General features: G+C 55.2%; 1 protein-coding gene across 1 annotated transcript; it reads right to left on the bottom strand.

Moving 5' to 3' along the window:
- Window positions 1-596: 596 nt before the first annotated feature.
- Window positions 597-18,277, bottom strand: CkaCkLH20_12425 (fermentation associated protein; the record flags this gene model as incomplete). The annotated part of the gene is made up of 10 exons (XM_038895138.1): window positions 597-935; window positions 989-1,995; window positions 2,183-2,803; window positions 2,856-2,977; window positions 3,037-3,083; window positions 3,737-5,512; window positions 5,568-6,297; window positions 8,479-18,066; window positions 18,121-18,156; window positions 18,222-18,277. The coding sequence occupies 10 exons, from the start codon at window positions 18,275-18,277 to the stop codon at window positions 597-599; spliced, it is 14,322 nt and encodes a 4,773-aa protein (XP_038739527.1).
- Between the last annotated feature and the right edge of the window lie 862 nt (window positions 18,278-19,139).

Raw genomic sequence — 19,139 nt, 5'->3', positions numbered from 1 at the left:
CAACATCACATTAGATAAGGACCCTTTCTTCATAATTGACAACGAAATCTTTGCTGGACTTTACCACGTAGCAAGGAGGACGCATATCTCATCGAGAAACAGATTCGGCATCATTCTCCAGAAAAACTAGCTTTGAAGTGGTACCCAGCCTTTTGTTTCTACCTCGATCATAGTACCTCATGTTGACGGCTCCGTCTTTTCGCAGGTGAACTTTCTGAGGCTTTAGACCTGACGGCGATCTGCGGTGCAAAGTGAGAACCAGCTGGCCAGGTTTTCAGGACGGGATGTAAAACATATAAAAACCCAGGGAGAAAAAAGAGCAGCGTTGAACGCGAACACACAAGCCGCCACGGACATCAAAACGAGCATTACCGAGTATCGATCGTTGTATCAATTCTCATCTGTGGCGTGCCTTCTTCAACGCCACTATGACCATTCTGAGTCTAGGAATGGCTAGAAAGCCCTAGAGGGCCGATCGGGGTATATGAGCAATAGTACTACAGTAATCATCAATCATGAAGTCTCCGCTTCATCGTCACGTTCCAGATACCCATAATCAGAGCTTCCACGATCTACGATAAGGATTGAGATGCTCCCTACTGAACTCCCCAATCGTCATCGTCTGCGACGTCGTAATCCATCTCCGGCTGTTGCTCGGGCTGCTGGTCAAGAGTAATCGCCGAAGACCCGTTAGGAGCAGCGTTTCCTATGGCCACATCCTGGTCCACGGGCTCCGGTTTGAACATTCCGTTTTCCGTCGCAGTCTTGACCGGTGCAAGAGGCGTTGCCACCCACGACAGCTCAACCTGGCCGTCGACGCCAGGGATCTCCTGGTTCGACAAGCCATAGTAGAATTTCTCTGCCGTCTTCCGATCCTTGAACGTGATTTGAGTTTTTGACGGAGTGGTGTTGATGTCGGTGAACTCGCCGACGCCCTGGGATGACTGTTAGCAAGCCTGAAAATTCTTGCGACAGGATGAATACTTACGAGAAGATGTTGCCGTAGAGCCTCGTCCTTCCCTGACGATGTAAAGTCGACACCAGTGACGGACACAGTCCTGGGGCGGTTGTCTAGAGAATACGCCGCATAAGCTGCGTGGACATCGCCCCTGTATCCGCCGCGGTACGATCCTCTGCCGCGAGGAGCAAAGCCGCGCCCGCGGAATCCGCCTCGGCCTCGACCTCTACCTCGACCGCTTGCGTACCAGGGTGTAGGCTCATCCGTTTCGCTCGGGTCTAAGCCGAGGAGCTTAGCCTCGTCTTCAAGGGCCGCGAGCTGCGCACGGAGAGCCGAGTTCAGCGAGCCCGGTTCGTCATCCCCCGCACCGCCGTACTTGGAACCCAATTTCGCTTGGAGTTTCTGCTGTTCCTCGCGATGTCGCGCAAGAAGCTCCCTTTGCCGCTGCTCTAGCTCCTGACGCTGCTTGTCGAGCTCCTTCTTCTTTTGCAACTTTTCCTCGTAAAGCCTCTGGGCCTCTTCTTGCTTCCGCAGGAATTCTTCCATGTCGAATTCAGGCTCGGGCGGATGTTGCTCCCCACCACCATCGGTGTTGGATGCGCCAGTTGCTGCGGCCAACCTGTCTGCTTCGTCCATGTGCCAGAAGACTCTGACGAAACGGTTGTCAAAGATAACCTTGGGAGACCGGTAGGCGGCGTTGGCAGATTTCCAAGAATCGTACTTGATGATTGCGATTCTCCTGTTTGGCTGCAAGGAGACCTCCTCGATATTGCCAAACTCTGAGAAGAAGTCGCGAATTGCTTCTTCGGAGAAATGCTCGTCCGGAATGTTCTCAACCACGATAGTGGTCTTCGTCTTGTCGTGGACAGGCCCTTCCGCTGAAAACGAGGCTCGATTCTGACGTCGCCGACCCTTAGTCCCTTGACGACCCCTCTTAGAAGATCGACCTCCGTGTTCGGCGTTGAAAGCCTCCATGAGCTGCTGCATTGCCTGAAAGTTCTTCGACATCATCATCGCTGCGTCACGAGCATCGAAACCTGGGTAATGATTAGCCCTCATTCAATGCCATGAAGCCATGTTTTGCGAGGAAAAAGATGATTGAGATGTAGCTTTCAGTAGTCAACCTTATAATAAAATTGTAAAGTCATCGCATAAATGCTCGGACGGAAGTTGTCATCATGCTACAGATGGAGGAAAAAGACACAGTGCAGAAAAGGTACTCACCCTCGAATTGAGGAGGCCCACTGGGACCGCTGGGCGGCACCCAGATGGGCTCGATGCCGTGATCATACTGGCACGAATTTCCGCGACTGCAGTATCCCTTAGTCGCAAAGTCGCGGCATCTCTGCCTGCTCCTTCGCTGACCTGGGGTGGGCCCGTACGGCGGGGCTTGGGGGTAGACTGGCATCTGAGGCGGAACATCGCGCCAGCCCTGAGGACCAGTGGGCGGCTGGGGATAGTTCGGGTCATACGCACCAGCCTCAGGCGGGGGTTGCTGAAGACTGGCGGCGGCGTAAGGCTGGCTGGGATATTCGTCCGGACCGCCATTCCCTCTCGGGGTTGACGTCCTCGTATCCCATGGGCCCCGCCGGGGTTGCTTGTACGCCCTCTCTTCACCGTAGCCAAAGCCGCGGTCGTCCGACGCGCTCACGTCGCCTCTCTCGTGGTAAGAGCGCTTCCTCGACCCGGTTTGCGGCAGGAGGTCGGAAGGCGCTGTTGGCGCATTGAGGGGAGCGAAGCTTGCCGCCGTCGGACGCAGCTTCGGGGGTGGAGGAGGTGCGCCGGGAAGGTAGGACTTGTGTTCGATGATTCGGAACAGTTCGTCAACAAATTCGGGGGCAGTGTCTGGCCTATAGTCAGCAGTGCGTCGGGAAACACACACGCGGTCGTCGCTGACCTGTGTTGAGGAATTGCGGCAGCTCGGCCTCGCAAGCCGCACGGATCTGCTCGGCGTCGCCTTCCTGAGAGGCAAGCAGGGCCAAGATGTAGTCCGCTAAGATGTCCGTCTCGGTGTCAGAGCTGCGAAAAGAAAAGTCAGCATGAAGTCGTAGGTGATGAGGGGACTGCGGTGAACTGACACTTCAGGCAGTTTGTTCATGAGCCATGCCTTGAGCAGCGGGCTGTCCTTTTCCGGCAAAAGCATGGTCGCGGTTGGGTTTGCGCCGGATCATGGAATGAGGGAAACGTGCTGTATCAATAAGTCTGATACTTATGATGTATTGGAAGAATGAGCCGAAGTCATTGTCGTTGTTCGGCGGGAAACCCCTCGAACACACGAAAATTTAGCGTCCCGAAGTAGATTTTGAAAGGATCGTGGTTGAAAGGAGAGAAGAACGGAGCGAGGCTGAAGTTTTTATTTGCGCCTCGCTTCGACAGGCCCACTTTAAACCTAAGTGGGCATGGCGGGTACCTAAGGTACGCAGAAAACTCGAGCTCAGTTGGAGCTCTCGAAGAGAGCAGCATTCGGGACGTACCTCCCATTTGTACGACATTCGCCAATCTACCTTGGGTGCACGAGGCAATCATCAAAAATTTCACACGTATAACATGAAAGGACATATTGAACTTATTGTCTTCATTCCGAGACTACGCGAAAGCTATGGAAAGAACGGGGCTCTTAATTTTTGATATCATCCACCAAACCCAGTTCATCAAGTGTGCCCAAAAAAGCACAACGCCATTTTCTATTAAACCGTGGGAAAGGCGTTTACAGCTTGTCGTAGTACTGCAGACAGTTAGCTTCATGATCACTGGAACGGCATCGGAGGATAAACTTACGTTGTCAACACCCGGAACCTCAACCTTGAGACCCTTGCGCTTACGCATCTCCTGGACGACCTGGCCGACCTTGGAGGTGGCGTCGAGAGGAGAGCCACCGGGCAGAACCTGCCAGTGGTCGAAGACGGACTGGGGGAAGGCCTGTCCGGAAGTGGCCTGGCGCAGGTCACCGTTGAAGCCGAAAGACTCCATGACGGGCAGGTAGGCCTTGATGGTGAAGAGGGGAGTACCGGGGCGCTGCTCCTCGGCGAAGACGTGACCACGTCTGCGGGTAAGGACACCGTAGACACCACCCATGGCCTGCTCGGGAACCTGGATCTCGACCAAGAAGACGGGCTCGAGGAGAGCGGGCTCGGCGAGCAGAGCGGCGGCGTACAGGACACGACGGGCAGTGGGGATGATCTGACCACCACCACGGTGGATGGCATCAGCGTGGAGGGTGACGTCCATGACGTTCCAGCGGACGGAACGCATGGGCTCCTCAGCAACGGGACCCTCACGGGTGGCCCACTGGAAACCAGAGACGACGGAGTCCTTGATTTCGTTGAGGTACTGGACGGCCTTGGTCTGGTCGACGAGCAAGTTGGCACCAGTGGTGTCAGGGCCGAAGGTCCAGATCTTGCGGGCATCGGTGACATCCCAGCCGAAGTCGTCAGCGAGGATGCGGGCACGGGCCTTGAAATCGTCACGGGGGCTGATCTTGCCGGCCTCGATCTCCTTGGAGAGCTCCTCGTCGATGGGCTCGGCGATCATGTACAGACGGTTGTGCTTGTTGGGAGACTTGGACAGAGCAGTCATGGAAGACTTGCTGGCGACGGTCTCGCGGTACTGGACGACGGGGTCGGAGATGATGAGGGGAACACCGGCGTGGTCGTTCTGGAGATCGTTCAAGCAAATCTCGAGGTGGAGCTCACCGGCACCGGCGACAACGTGCTCACCAGACTCGGAAGTGTAGGTAAGAACGCAAGGGTCGGACTTGGAGAGACGCTTGAGACCCTCAACGAGCTTGGGGAGATCCTGGGCGTTCTTGACCTGGACGGAGCGCTGGACGACGGGGGAGACGGAGAACTTCATGACCTTGAGGTTGTGGGCAGTGTCGGAGGTGGTGAGGGTACCAGACTTGAGCAAGAACTGGTCAATACCAACCAGACCGACAATGTTACCGGCAGGCATGTCGTCGATGGCCTCGACCTTGCCACCCATCATCAGGACGGTACGCTGGATGGCCTTGATGAAGAGGTCCTCCTTCTTGCCAGGGGTGTAGTTGGGGCCCTGGATGCGAACCTTGAGACCGGAGCGGACGGTACCGGCGAAGACACGACCGAAGGCGTAGAAACGACCCTTGTCGGAGGTGGGCACCATCTTGGAGACGTAAAGCATGAGGGGACCCTTGGGGTCACAGTCACGGATGGCGATGGCGGCCTCGTCGTCGCTGGGGCCCTCGTACAGGGTCTCGGCACGGTACTTCTGGGCAGTGACGGGGGAAGGCAGGTGGAGAATCATCATCTCCAGGAGGGCGTCAGCGGCGGGCAGGAAAGTGCGCATGACGGCCTTGAGGAGCTGCTTGCCCTCCTTGTCCTTGTCCTCGGTGGCGAGCTTGAGGTCGAGCTTCTGGAGGAGGGTGGTGACCTCGTCGGTCTTGAAGTTCATGACAGCGGAGAAGATCTTGAAGATGGGGTCCAAGATGAACTGGTTGAAGGCACGCTCGAGGGGCTTGCCGTCGTGGGTGCCCTTGTTGGTCCACTTCTTGGTGTGGGGGTTGAAGTAGTTGTCGCCCTTTTTTGCACGTTAGCTGGTTGTTGCGAGAGGGGGGCGGAAAAGAGTTGCTTACCCAGAGACGCTCCATCATCTTGTTGCGGTCGACACCGAACTTCTTGGCGTAGCGGACGGCGAACTGGCGGACGGTGAAAGCCCAGCCGTGCAGACCGGAACCGAAGGCGATGGTTCCCTTGTAGGGGTAGACCTGGACATCACCGAGGGACTTGTCGAAGTAGGTGGAGATGATGACGTTGACGGACTCGATGGTACGAGAGAAGGACTGGTACAGGTCCTCCTTGGAGACCTGGAGCTCGAGAAGAGCACGGTCGACCTTGTTGATGATGACGACGGGCTTGATGCGCTCACCAAGAGCCTGACGCAGGACGGTCTCGGTCTGGACGCAGACACCCTCGACGGTGTCGACGACGACGAGAGCACCGTCGGTGACACGGAGAGCGGCAGTAACCTCGGAAGAGAAATCAACGTGACCGGGGGAGTCGATCAGGTTGATCAAGAAGTCGGTGCCGTCGGTCTTCTGGTTGGCGATGTCCTTGACGTCCTCGGGGTCGACACCGTGGTACAGGGAGATGGCGGTAGACTTGATGGTGATACCACGCTCCTGCTCGTCCGCACGAGTATCCGTTGCTCTCGCGTCTCCGGCCTTGGCGGTGGAAATGATACCGGCCTTGGACAGAAGGGAGTCGGTAAGGGTGGACTTGCCGTGGTCGACGTGGGCAATGACGGACATGTTACGGACGTTCGTGGGCTTGTCCATGAGCCCACGGATCTCCTCGATCGTGAAGCTGTTGTGATGATGCCATGGTCAGCCAACTGAAGCGCTTGGGGGTGGTGGAAGCTTATCTCCGAAACGGATGGGGTGGTGGTGGTGGTGAGAGGCGGGGTAGGGGCGACATTGCTCAGCAGCGACACTGCAGGTTCGAGTGAAGCTGTCGCCGCCCAGCCATGTCGGCCGGTGAGACGATGCAATTGCCAGTTCGCGGATTCGAAGCAAAGCCGTCGTAGTAGACGACATGAGAGATGGACGGGTTGACTTACTTGACCATTTTTGCGGCGGTGGCTCGGCGAGCTCGTCAAAAATTGGTATGTGTAAGGTTGAAGTTGATCGAAGCGGGGTTGAAGAATCTGCCCCGCGCTCACAGAGTGCTGAGTCCTTTTTCTACAGTGAGAAAACAGGCAAGCAGATGAAGCTTGTGAGATTGAAAAAGGCGACGGTTCCAGGAACGACAGGGGAACTTGAGCTCCTCTGCCACTTCTTTTATCGTCGCTGGGAGATGATGGGAAGGGCGGGATGGGGGGAGAGGAAAGGAAGAAAAAAAGAGGAAGTGGTGCAGGCTCTGCTCGTTGTGACAAGACGTTGCCCCGAGGGAAAAAAAAGTTAGTGCTGGGTAAGGCCCCGTCAGTGGATGGATGGTACTGGCCCTCGCCGGATGAGAAAAATGGGTAGGTGGGGGCATCGAGGTGCACCAGCACACCAGGTGAAAAAAACCCCGCCACACTTCTTCCTGCTTCACAGTTTTTTTGCGTATTTTTTTTATTTTTATTTTTTAATTTTCCCAATTCTTCCCCTCCCCGCCAACCACAACCACGGCGAACCAATGCAAAGCACCTCACCACTCCCACAAGCGGGACATCCAACTCGATCGCACCTGCCCACACTGCTTCTCAGACCACCAGTGAAAGACGCACGTAAGGGCCAGGATCTGGCCGTGGCGCCACCTCTGCTGCACCCGTACCAAAGCTTCAGGTCATTCCCGTCATTGCCCGTAGCCGTAATACTCACTCGCCTTCCCGTCTCGTCACCCGCCGTCGCCGTCGCCGTCGCTGTCGCCGTCCTCCCGCCTCAGCTTTCAGCGTCCAGCGTCACTGGCCGATACCTTACTCCAATGTCTTCCCCTCCCCCTCCACGTCCTGCCGTGTACAATGCTGGCGGTCTGTGCTGAGAGACCGTTCCCCGTTTCTTCGCTCGGGCTGAGTTATGCGAGAGAATGGGAAGGGCAAGAACCCTGGCCCCCTCGCACCAGAATACCTCAGAGCAGAGCTCGATGTCTCACCAAAACGTTGGCCGCCTGCTGCTGATCCGGGGTCTCGTCTCGACGGCCAACCAGTCACACATTTGATACACATGCTGTTTGATTTAGACAAAGCTCAAAAAAATTTGAGGTTGCCCCTCCATGAGCTGCCTCGAATCAGTAGGCCATTTGCTGCCAAAAGCTACCTGGAATTACGTTTCCCACCAAGAGAACCTAATAAAGAGTCCATACCTCAGGAACGGAGGAGCTGTGGGTGTGGCGTACTCTGTATCAGCTCAGCACCTGTGTGAATCCAGGCCCCCGCCCCGTTTGTGCGATCAACGTCCCTCCCCCTCCTCGAGAATTGGGCCCCTCCATATGATCCAATGACGACTTTGACGATGTGCCCGGATAATCATCTGCAAATCTGCCCAACTAAGGCACCCATCGCCAATTATCCGGTGCTACGGAGACGGAGAGGCCTGGGCCCGAACGACATACGGAAGATTGACGTCGACAAGATCAACCAAGGAACAACACGTCCGTCGCTTTATCGGCGTGTCCACTCACCACACCCCGCCCGGAGCTTCGAGTCATCGCTCGCCTCATATCGTGAAATACTATTTATTTCAGCCGCCGTCCGTGAAATGACACCGTTTCGAGCTCCGGCGAGCTGATTGACTTCATCTTCAACCTTGCTGACTGCGAACTTCCACTCACATCACGCCGGTGAACACACCGAACACTCATATTCCGATGGCGGGGTAAACCGGTGAATGCAAGTGATTGGCTTGATTACTAAGATGATAGACTCGTAAAGGTATCCGATGTCCAGGTCCCAATGCTGTTAACTCCCTTAACGCCGAAGCAACCCCAAATGTTATTCGCCCACCCTAAAATGCCCATGCACGCCGAGTGAGTCAACGCCGCCGGCACACCATTACTACTTCCTACGATCCCAAGATCTTAGAATATGCATCTTCCACCTCGCCGGCCAACTCCAGAAGGGCCACTATGACAATCTGATGCGTCAGGTTGGGCAGTCGGTCTCGGTGAAGACCAATCCATTCTAGCGGCGGCGTCGCCTCGCCCATGTCCCTGAGCTGCGGCGTTTCGATAATCGGCGGTTCCAGCGCCACGTAGTCGTACTTGGACTGCGGCACGTTGACCTCGGCCGTGATCTTCTGCTGCGACGACCCTCCCGCCTGTTGCTCCTCCGTGTCCGGCACACCCGTCACCTTGATGGCTGTGAGCGGGAGCTCCTTGCCCCAGGTCTGCTCCAGTGACTTTGCGTGATTGGCCCACATCCCGCGGATGTAGCTGATGCGCGAGTAATTCCATCCCACCTCGACCTTGCCCTCGAACGCGCTCTTGAAGATGTAGTCGATGCGGTTGCGGTTCGGCGTCTGCCATGTCTGCATCACTGCTCCCACCTTTGGCACTTTGAGGATCGTTCCGCCGCGTGAGCCTGTTGCTCTCTCCACCACGTCCTCGACTGAAATCTCGCTGAGCGTCTTGGGTGCTTCTATATTCCGCACGCTAGCGAGCCCGATCCGCAGTTGCCCGAGCGTGAGTCCCAAGATGCTGTGAACGCGCCGGTGTTCGATGCTGGCCGCGAATCTTGCCTCGGCATCCAACGCCTCCATCTTGAACACCTGGTGATCGGAGAATGTGCTGGGGAAGACACCCAGGTTGAGCGCCTTCAGCGTGACTACGACGTCCGTGTCGAGCGAGATGGGGGACTTGGAGAGCGTGTCTTCTGCTTGGAACTTGGGCATGCTCGTCAGATGAGGAGACACCGCCGAGCTTCCGTAAGACCGCCTCCTCATGAACTTCTCGATTTCTTGCAGGGACATCTCAAAGTTGGCTCGTCGTTCCTGTATGAGCTTCTGAACGGCTTGATAAAGCGCGACACCTTGAGCTGCAGACGTCGTGGTGCCAAAAACCTGCACCGCGTCTCCGTCAAAGATGGCCACCAGCCGGTCTCCACTGCCTTCGAGACTCCGACGAACGTTGTACATGAGGAGCTGCAAGGACGTGATATCGGCGACGAGGAACGCCTGATAGTCGAAAGCGGCTTTCACTCTGAATTGACTGAAACCGACCGATGCTTGTACCAGAGGCGTTTCGTTGAGCGCCGCCTCCCGTTCAGGCCACTGGATGGATGTTCGAAGCTGGAACTTGTTGAGAGCGATGAACCCGCTCAGTCTGCCCGTACAATCAATGCCGATGCTTTCGAAGCCGAGGCAAAGGTTCTGCTCCCAATCGGAGGTCTTCTTGGACGAGACCCAGAACTCTTTGATGGCGAACACTGACTTTCCAATGGCTTGACCCATATCGACGCTGACATTCAGAGAGGCAATGGAAATTGTCGCTGTCCAGGGAAAAGCCGCGGTTGCGGCCACCTGCTGGTATCTTTGAACCAAGTGACCCTGGGATGCTTCCGTGTTGAGCTTGGCAACCGGCGCTGTGGTGGTATTTCGAAGTTCGCTGGGATACCAGATCTCGCGGAACAGCAGGAAGTCCTGGAGCTGCTTGGCATTGATGGAGACGTTCATCGGACTGACTTTGAGAATGGCCGACACACCACTGGTCCCGCTGACGTGTTTGCTATTCATCAACGACAGCACGATCGAGTCGACATCGAAGCTTCCAGTCGACTCTCTGGAGTACACATGCTGAACCGAGGCCTGCAGCTTGGAGAAAGCCCCGGAGATCGAGAAGAAGTTGCCTTGTTCCACAGAGCGCACCGTGTTGACGGTAAAGTAGATGTCGTCGAAACATGTTGTGGCGGCAACGCGGGCGATGGGTTGACAGCTCAGTGAAAACTCTTGTCGGCAAATGCGCAGTCCCAGGTTCAACTTCAAGCGACCGATGACGGCGTTCGGGTCAGCAGTGAGGATGTTATCTTCGTTGCCGGGCTTGGTCTTGGCTGCGGCAGGAGTCTTGACTGCCGGAGCATCTGTGTCTTTGCTGACAACCTCCTTAACGCTTGTCGTCATATCCATGATGAGTGGGACCACAGATGGGTACAAGATATTGCTCGACGCATCAATCTTGATCTCGCCATAAAGCGAGGGGTCCTCACGACCGCTGTCGCGATATTCGAATTTCCAGGCCAAGCCAGGAGTCCTGAGGACGGTGCTGCTGCCCGAGTCATCCGTGCTGAACTGGCCGTATTTTCCTGCCAGCGACGGCCTGCCAGTTCTCGTATTCCCCCGGAGAACATCCGTCGGCTTTTTGCCAGAGACATAGACAACGGCCCCAGAAAAGTCAGCGTCGACTAGCAGAGATTCCAGCCTCTTCGTGCCAAATATGCTTCGCCCTGGCGGAGCTGGCTCTTCCACCTTCTCTACCTTGTCGACCTTTGCAGCGGCGGTACCCGTGATCCAGTTCTGGGATGCCCGCTGCACGTTCTTGATCGAGAGGCCGATGGAGTCGTTCAAGATTGCAGCAGGGATGATGAAGCCTGACGTCAAGCGAAGATCCAGCGACTTGCCCACCGCTTGGAACGCCATCCGACGTGTGTTGGGGTTGGAGACGTAGGCAATGTTGAAGACGACTTCGGGGAGCAGTGCCGAGTGGAGTGACCTGAGGCTCTTGTCTTGGCCGGGAGGAACCATTTGCAACTGGAAGTTCTCAATGGTGAGCCTGGCCGACTTTGTCTGGCGTGTTCCGAAGCTGACCAGCTGGACTGACAAGATCAGGTCCTCCTTGCTTCCCGCGAGTGGCATCAAGTCATCTGATGGATCGCCAACAAGCCAGCATATCTGGGTATCGCGGACTTCAAACCGATACACGATCGACGAGAGGAACGAGTCAATGATATCTGGCTCCTCCACCTCCTCCTGGTCATTGATTGCGATTCGTGGCCTCGTCTGCCGAATCTTACGGAGATACTCGAGCTCTCGTGATGTGTCGAGGTCTTTGATCTTGTCTCCCATGTATCCCAGAGCAGCTACGACAGTTGAGACGGTCTCTGGCGATAGATTGATGATGAGTCCGTCGCTTCTGAAGTTGAAGGACCTTTCCTCTTTGCCGTCTTCGGTGGTTCGTGTATTCGCTGAGATGAGAGCTCCTAGGGCCAAGCTACCGCAAGATCTCATCTCGCTGTCCCTGCCCTTTTGCACGTCGATTAAGATCTGGCGCAGATTGACGTGCAACTCCGGCTGTGCCAGTATGGGTCCGTGAGACTCATGACGATTAGCGACCTCTACGTGTACTCGGTCCAGTGCGAAAGAAAGGCATGCCGTGGGATCTTTTTCGGACACGAGAGGCGTTTTACCGAAAACTTCAATCCCAGCCAAAGTAAGATGAATGGTGTAGACAAGGTTCGATGTCGAAGGTGGCGGCGAAGTCTCTTTGGGAGTAGGGGCAGAAGTGTTGCCGAACATGTCATTGATGTGTCCTTGGATGGCCTTCGTGCCCTCCTGCAGCTCAGTCACGGCACTGGATATCTGCGGTCGGTTCAGAGCCCGCAGCAAACTATAAACAGCAGAAGCGTCCAGCTGCATGAGCTCTACGGAGCCGAATACAGAGACCGAGTGCTCCCCTTGGCCCATGTGACTTACGATGCGGCCGTTCGTAGGCGGAATGCGGAGAATAGAGATGCTGCGCGGCTGGTTCCTGACATCCATCCGGATCTCGTGGGAGTTTTCCTTGACATCAAAGTCAAAAATGAGCTCCTTCCCAAAGTTGGCGGCCACTGCTGCACGAGCTACAACGCCCGATATGTTGTAGGTCATGGACTGCAGGAGTGGTACGCTGATAAGGTACTCATCCAGGAACAGAGCAACGTTGACTCGGAAGGACGAAAGCCGCTCGGCTATTTTGATGCTATCTCTGCGACTGCGAGGAGCCGGAGAGTCTGGTAGCTGCTTTTGAAGTTTGTGTATTTGCGTCAACTCATCCTTGACCAGATAGTCAACGACTTCCACCAGAAACAAGGGGTCTTGCTTCACAGCTAGGGTCAATGAGCGACTACTGGCTGTTGATTTGATCGTATGGCAAGAAGTGGTGTCTGTCTCGAGGAGTTCGTGAGAAATGAACACACTTGGGTCCCTCAACTGAAACATTCCCAGAAGCTCGGAGCGGTGATGCAGCCGGGATGTCACAGCGTCGCAGCTCAAGATGAAGTTGATCGACGATCCAGTCTTTTCGTACCCGTCAACCAGGCAAGATGCTTTCAAGTTGTGGCCGAGGGATGTGGCGCTCAGGTTGATGGTGTCCACTTCTATCGACCCTCGTCCCACGGCCAGCACGACATGAAAGGCATCCTGGGATTTCGCCTTGTCGGGTGGTGCGCTTTCCGCCATGGTTTCTTTCGGAGGCTTTGCTGCCCGGCTTGATTTATTGTACAGACGTAAGACGTCTTCGGCAAGTTCACAAAGCTCCCAGTTGAGCATGATAGCTGCTTCGCCACAGTAGACGTTCAGAACGGTCATGTTCTTTGGTTTCAACTCTGACTCGGCGGGCTGCTCTGCAGACGTCACCGTTTTCTTTTCCATTCTTGTCGTCAGATCGGTAAAGGCAATTTTGTTCTCCTTTGGACCAGGATCCAGGAGCAACTGTACATCTCTCAGCCGGAGCGCCGCCATGACAGGCAATTCTGCTGTGTCAGGATTGTCGCTGACGTCAACTTTGCCATAGACGTTCTTGATGAGTTCAGAACCTGCCACGTTGTAGAGATCCCAGCTGCGCCATCGCTGGAAGGCATCGATAACCCGCTGGGGGGCATCAGGTGGCGGCGAGACTGAACCAGAAAGACAGTTGATGAGGAGGTCATCCCTAAAAGCTGCTGGCATCCTCGTCCAAATCTGGCGAAGTCGGGCGGCCATCTTCCACGAGTCATACGTCCGGAGATGCTCTGAAGCTGATCTTAGAACTGCTGACGGGCGTGTCAAGAATGATGGATCGCCCACGGGATGTCCGTCTGTCATGAGCTTATATACGAAATGCTTGACCCGATCTTCGTGTCGAGACACTGTCTGGCTCAGTACCTCTCCCAACTCTGAGGCAACAACACCGGTCCTGTGTATGAGCGACGCGAGATACTCAATCTTCTCCGATGCTGTGCTGTTCTTGATGCTGCCGATCTCCGCGTCGATGTAAGTGACATCCTTTGAGCCCAGCGATAGCATCACTCGCTCGATCTGGGCCATGAACGCGGCTTGGTTCTCATCCGCGCCTGACTGTCGTTCCGAAGCCGATATTTCTGCAGACCCGAGTCTTATCAGGACCGACATTCTTTTGTTGCTCTTGATCGGCTCCGCCGGATTCTCCCAAGCCTCAGTTGATCGGAGAGAGAGGGAAAGTTTGGACGCTGACACGTCATATTGGTCTTGTTCCTCTCCGCCAGGATTGAAGCGTTCAACGGACGAAGAGTTCAGGAACCGGATGCTGGCTTTCGGAACCCTGAGCATGACGTCAGTGATCTCACCGGCGACCTTCTTCTTCTTTTGATGGTCAAATATGTCCGTCATTGAAGAGATTTGCAGGCTGTCGAGTATGTTCTCCGGTTCGCTGGGCTGCAATGCTGAGATGAGTAATGATGCGTGCCGGACAGCGGAGGGATTGAGGAAGGCTGTCACTCCTGAAGGTATTTCGACAATGATGCTATTCTGAGCACGATCTTCTGCCAATGAACTTGGTTCAATCTCGTCGAGACTGAACTCTGAAAAGCCAAAGGCAGAGCCATCCTCTTCTTCTTCGATACTGTGCAGAACAGCTTCCGAAGTGTCGGGTCGGACGCTCTCAAGAGGGAATGGCGGAGTGAAAAATTGACTGGAGAAAGCTACAGACGAATGAAAATTCGCATCTCGTTGGAAATCTCCGACGGCGCTGTAAAAGGCGGAGTGCCGACCAGTTGAAGTCGAGATGTCCCGTTGGTGCCGTTTACCTGTGACTTCGGGACTGTCAGGGTACAGGAGATCCGACTGTCTGGACTTTGCGCGCGATCTGACCGAGCTTCTCGGCCTCACCACACTGCTGTTGCTGGAGGTGGAGCTAGTGCTTGACAGGAAAGAACTCTTATGACGAAGACGCGGAGCACGAGTGAATGTCGATTTGCTGTCGAATGATCTTTGATCGCCACCGGCACCGTCGATGACCGTCGGTTCGGGTACTGGAGGGAACCCCTGGGCAGGAGGATCAAGTTGATCGGGGAGCATATCATCCAATACGCCAGGTAGCAGAAGGAACTCGGTACGACCCGTCCGTTGGTCCTCGCGACGTATGAGCTCTTGTTGCAGTTTTCGTTCTTCGGAAAAGTGAAACTTTCTCCCGATAATGGCTACGCGGATTGAAGCTTGAAAGAAGGCCTCGGTTTCGACACCATGTTGAGACTTCCACTTATGTCTCATGGCCGATTCCGAGTTGACGCACGAAACCTGGAGGTCGGGTATCTTGATGTCTGCACGTCGAGAATAATGCGTCCGAGCCCAGTCGTTGAACTTGACGTCAATGGTGCCAATTGAGAAGAGAAACGCCGCTTCTTCGACGTGGCACCAGACCTTAACACCCTGCACAGCTACGCGTAGGAAGGTGACATCGTATACGATAATAGATGACAGCGGGATCAGCGCGTTTTCGTCGTCGTCGAACTCAAATGCAAACGCTTTACCTCCACTTATCAAGGCCGTTAGGAAGTCAGTCGAACACTCGCCAGAGACTGTGCCGACGGATATATCCCAGTTACACAGGTACGTCGGCTCTGTTGGGGGCAGTCCGAAAAGCCGATGTCCGTAGATGGTGATGCCGTCAATAAAAAGCTGCGTGCTTGATACGGCGCTGATTGGCGTTTCCATGCCCGAGTCTGTATTTCCGAGTGACAAATTCAGAGGGCTAAGGTTGACCTGCAAGTCCATGTAGTAGTTGGTGAATCGCAGATCCAGGGAAAGCCCGGCAGTCTCAATTTGAACGTGTCGTTGACTCGAGTACAAGTTGGCAGGCAATAAAATCCGCGGGTCGTCAACCTTCACACACAGGATCACGTCTAGATCATTGGACTTCTTGGGCGGCGGCCGGTTCGCCAGTTCTGCATCAGGGTTAAGTTCCTTCGCCCTCAGGAGGTCCTGGTACTCTTCGAGCGTTTTGAAATGGATGTAATCGCCCAGGTAGTTGTCCTTGAGCACCAAGATGTACCGTATTAGGAAGCCGTACAGTGTTATCGTGGGCGACTGCACACCCATGTTGAGCGTCAAGGTGTCGATATTAGCCGGCGATGTTGTGGCGTTATAGTGGTACTTGCCGTCGATTTCGAAGTTTTCGCCATGACCGATTTCTTTCGATGAGATGAACGCGGCTTGGGTATTCCAGGGCGGAACATGCAGTGACAGTGTAAAGGTCTCGGCACCCAGAGCGAAAGAAACGGCGTTCATGCTGGGTCGGTATTTGTCAATTGGAATGCAGACATTCGCAACGAGAGACGGGCTCTTTGCTACGACGTAAGCGTTGTCTTCGAGATCCGTGGGGTTGTTAATGATGTTGCCATCGTTGATGTTCAGGTACAGCTTGACGTTGCGGAGGTCCAAGTTGAGATAGTATCTGAAAGGCGTGAACACGAGGTATTCGGCCGGCGGGCCGGTGGCCCAATCGTCGACCAAGTCAATCAGCAAGAAGACATGGTCTCTGAGCATGAACAGTTCCAGTTCGTCGGCCACGATGTTGAAGTACCAAGACCTCAAAGAGTTCCACTTCAATGGGGTGGACAGGTCGCAAGAGATACGCTGAGCCCCTGAGCGCCAGAGAAGTTCATGATTGACGCTGCTTGCGAGCTCGGTACTGGGCAGGTCGACATCAAGCTTCATCTGATATCCCGTCGTGCTGGCGAGCATGTCCATCGTGAACGAGATTGTAGAATTTCCAGGTACGATGAAGTCGAGCCAGCCGCCTGGGCGGACAGGCGCAGCATCGGTCTTGCTGTCCTTCTTTGCCCGGTTCCTCTGCTTCCGCTTCTGCTGCGGCGGAGTTGTTTTAATCGGAGGCTCTTTGCCCTTCCATCTCCAATTCTTGGAGTCTTCTCTGATGGGTATTCGCAGCGTCACCTCCTCATCCAACTCGACGTACAATTTGAACTGAGTTGGGACTCGATACGCACCCTCGGCAAGGGGAGTCGCCGGAACAGCGTCTTTGGATAGACTGGGAACAAAAACGCGCTGCAGGTCGGCCCTCTGGCGATCCGCCCACGGCCCATAGTTTACGATTCCGCCCTTGATAGCAAGAATCATGCCCCAGGCAGGAGCTTCGTCGCCGTTGATGTAGGTTGCGGCACTCGTCTCTTTAGACTGGCGCCTGGCGGCTTCCGCGCTCACTTTCCCGACAACGTCCCAGTAGATCGTCAGCGTTGCTTCTGGACTGTCCACGACGGTGGACTCGGCGGCGTATTCAACACCGGCCCAGCGCAGCCTGGCATCTTGCTCGTCCTCGTCTAGATAGCGCGCCAGTCCTTGCCAGTGATTTGAACCGGGTATCTGGGACACGGCTGTGGTGAGAGGGCTTCGAGAGCCCAAGGAGAACGACTCAACCGACTTTCGCCAGTACGGCACCAGATTCCTCAACGTACCAAGCGCACGACGTCGATGTCTTTTGAAGAAGGACGTTTTATAAGCCGGGCTAGGTTCCTCGGCGACCAATTTCTCCCGACTAGCTCGAGTGGCTTGGTCCTCCTTATAGTCATCGTTTTCCCTCATCTCTACGATCGGATGCTGGAACTTGATCTTGAAGATCTGTTTATACGGATCCGGTGTTGATGTTTTGGAGGCATCGATTTCTCCCGACAGCCCGTCGGCTTTTACAATCAAGATCGCCTTGGTATTGTCATTTCCCAGCACAACGGCCGCTTTCTGGCACGTGACGAAGATGGGAAAGAGTTGCAGAAGGAACGGCAGGTCTGAGTCGGACGGAGAGGTGTCGCTGCTGTCCTCTTGCGCATCCGAGGGCGTACTCGTTTGACTAGCGGAAGAGTTGCGACGTCCTAGAGTGTTCCCAATCCTCGAGAGCAAAGCTGCTCCCGGAGCCTCCTTTTCAGGGGCTTCTTGAGACTGATCCGTCTTTTCTGTATCTTTCTGCCCACGGTTCCTGAGAGAAGCCGTCTCTTCCTTTGATTCGAAGGCCGTTGACACATTCTCGGCTGTCGTGGGTTCCTTCAATCCAGCCAAAACGCTGTCGTAAGCCGGGCTTCGGTTGTATATGAACCACTCCAAGCCGACCAAGGACATGGTCACTCGGCACGGGAGGTTCGAATGTCGCCCATTGGTGGCAAAGGAAGCTTGCTCGGCCTGCTGCTGCGCGGATGCTTTGATGTCGACCTCGCGTACGCGGCGCAGCCAATACCTCCAAGTAACGTAGCCATGCTGAACGAGAAACGTCTCGTTGTTTCCATGATATCGTAAACCGGTGAAGAATATGCGGCCGCCGAGGAGAGAGACCTGCAGGGCCTGGATATCGAGGTAAATCCGGTAGCGGTGCCAGGTGTACGTCCGTATGCCCCACGACAGCAGCGAACCGAAGGCTCGGTTGAAGTATAGGAGAAAGAAGACGGCGCTTGGTAGTGTTAGCGGCTGCCGTGCGTGTTCTTAGCAAAGGCCGGCATCTTACAGAGCAGCGCATACTAGCATGTAGGCCAGAAACTCCCTGAACGGACGAGTGGTTAGCATTTGCGAAGCAGAGACATGTCGATGTCGGATCGCGTCAAGTACCCGTTAAACGACGGTGTTTCCGTCGGCGTGGGATTCGGCTCCCCTTCTTGCGGCATTGTGGCGGTTCAACGAGGCGCGCAATGACAAGAATTGGTAAATCGAATTGGCAGCATTGAGCATCGGTCTACACCGCGGCCATGTCGTCGTATCGTGTATTCGCGTCCGTCGCCGTCACCGGGTGTAGGTAAGGTAGGGGGGCACTAAGCTAGCAAGCCGTCGCAAGCAGTGCTAGCAGTTGACGAGAACTCGCATTGGTGGTTTCGAGGTTCGCGGTTGACAGAGGAGAGTCGTGGTTCGAATTCGAGTACCTAGGTAGGTATTGAGACAAAAGCTCAGGCGAGCCTTTGCGGTGAGGTATGTTTTGCTGTGGTGGGATGGGATGGGATGCAAGCTCGGGATGTAATGCAGTACAGCAATGCGCAATGATGCAGCATAACACAAAAGCATACCGCCTTCTTCTCCTGGCCAAGGTCGAGAATCTAGAATCCAGAGTCGCGGACCAGGCGCGTCTGAGTTCCCCGGCGCATCCATGTGATGCCCTGGGGCAAAAAGGTACATCTCGCGCTAAAGTGACCCCGAGGTGCTGCCCTGGACACTCCAGCTGCGTGTGGACCTTCCAGGTTCCCGTCGTGCCCCGGTGGATGCCCGTAATCAGCGCTTTCAGTGGGCACCTGCACATGTCATGTCCCTGAGGTGAGGTGGGCTTACACCAAACCACCAAACCCCAATCACGCCGTGAAACTGGGCCGTCTTCAAGGGAGCTGCCTGCCGCCAACTCCCTACCTCCCTAACAATTAATGCGACGGGAGCTCTATTACTTGCCCTCCGCATCCCGTGCTGCAGCTGTCGTATCTTGAGCAGTACCTCCCGTCAGGTTAGGTGACCGGCCCGCCTGACGTACTCCCGATACGTACCTAC

This window comes from Colletotrichum karsti (assembly GCF_011947395.1).
Source record: "Colletotrichum karsti strain CkLH20 chromosome Unknown Scaffold59, whole genome shotgun sequence".
Classification (NCBI taxonomy): domain Eukaryota; kingdom Fungi; phylum Ascomycota; class Sordariomycetes; order Glomerellales; family Glomerellaceae; genus Colletotrichum; species Colletotrichum karsti.
The sequence above is the reverse complement of the archived record's forward strand: the minus strand, read 5'-3'. Positions and strand labels throughout refer to the sequence as shown.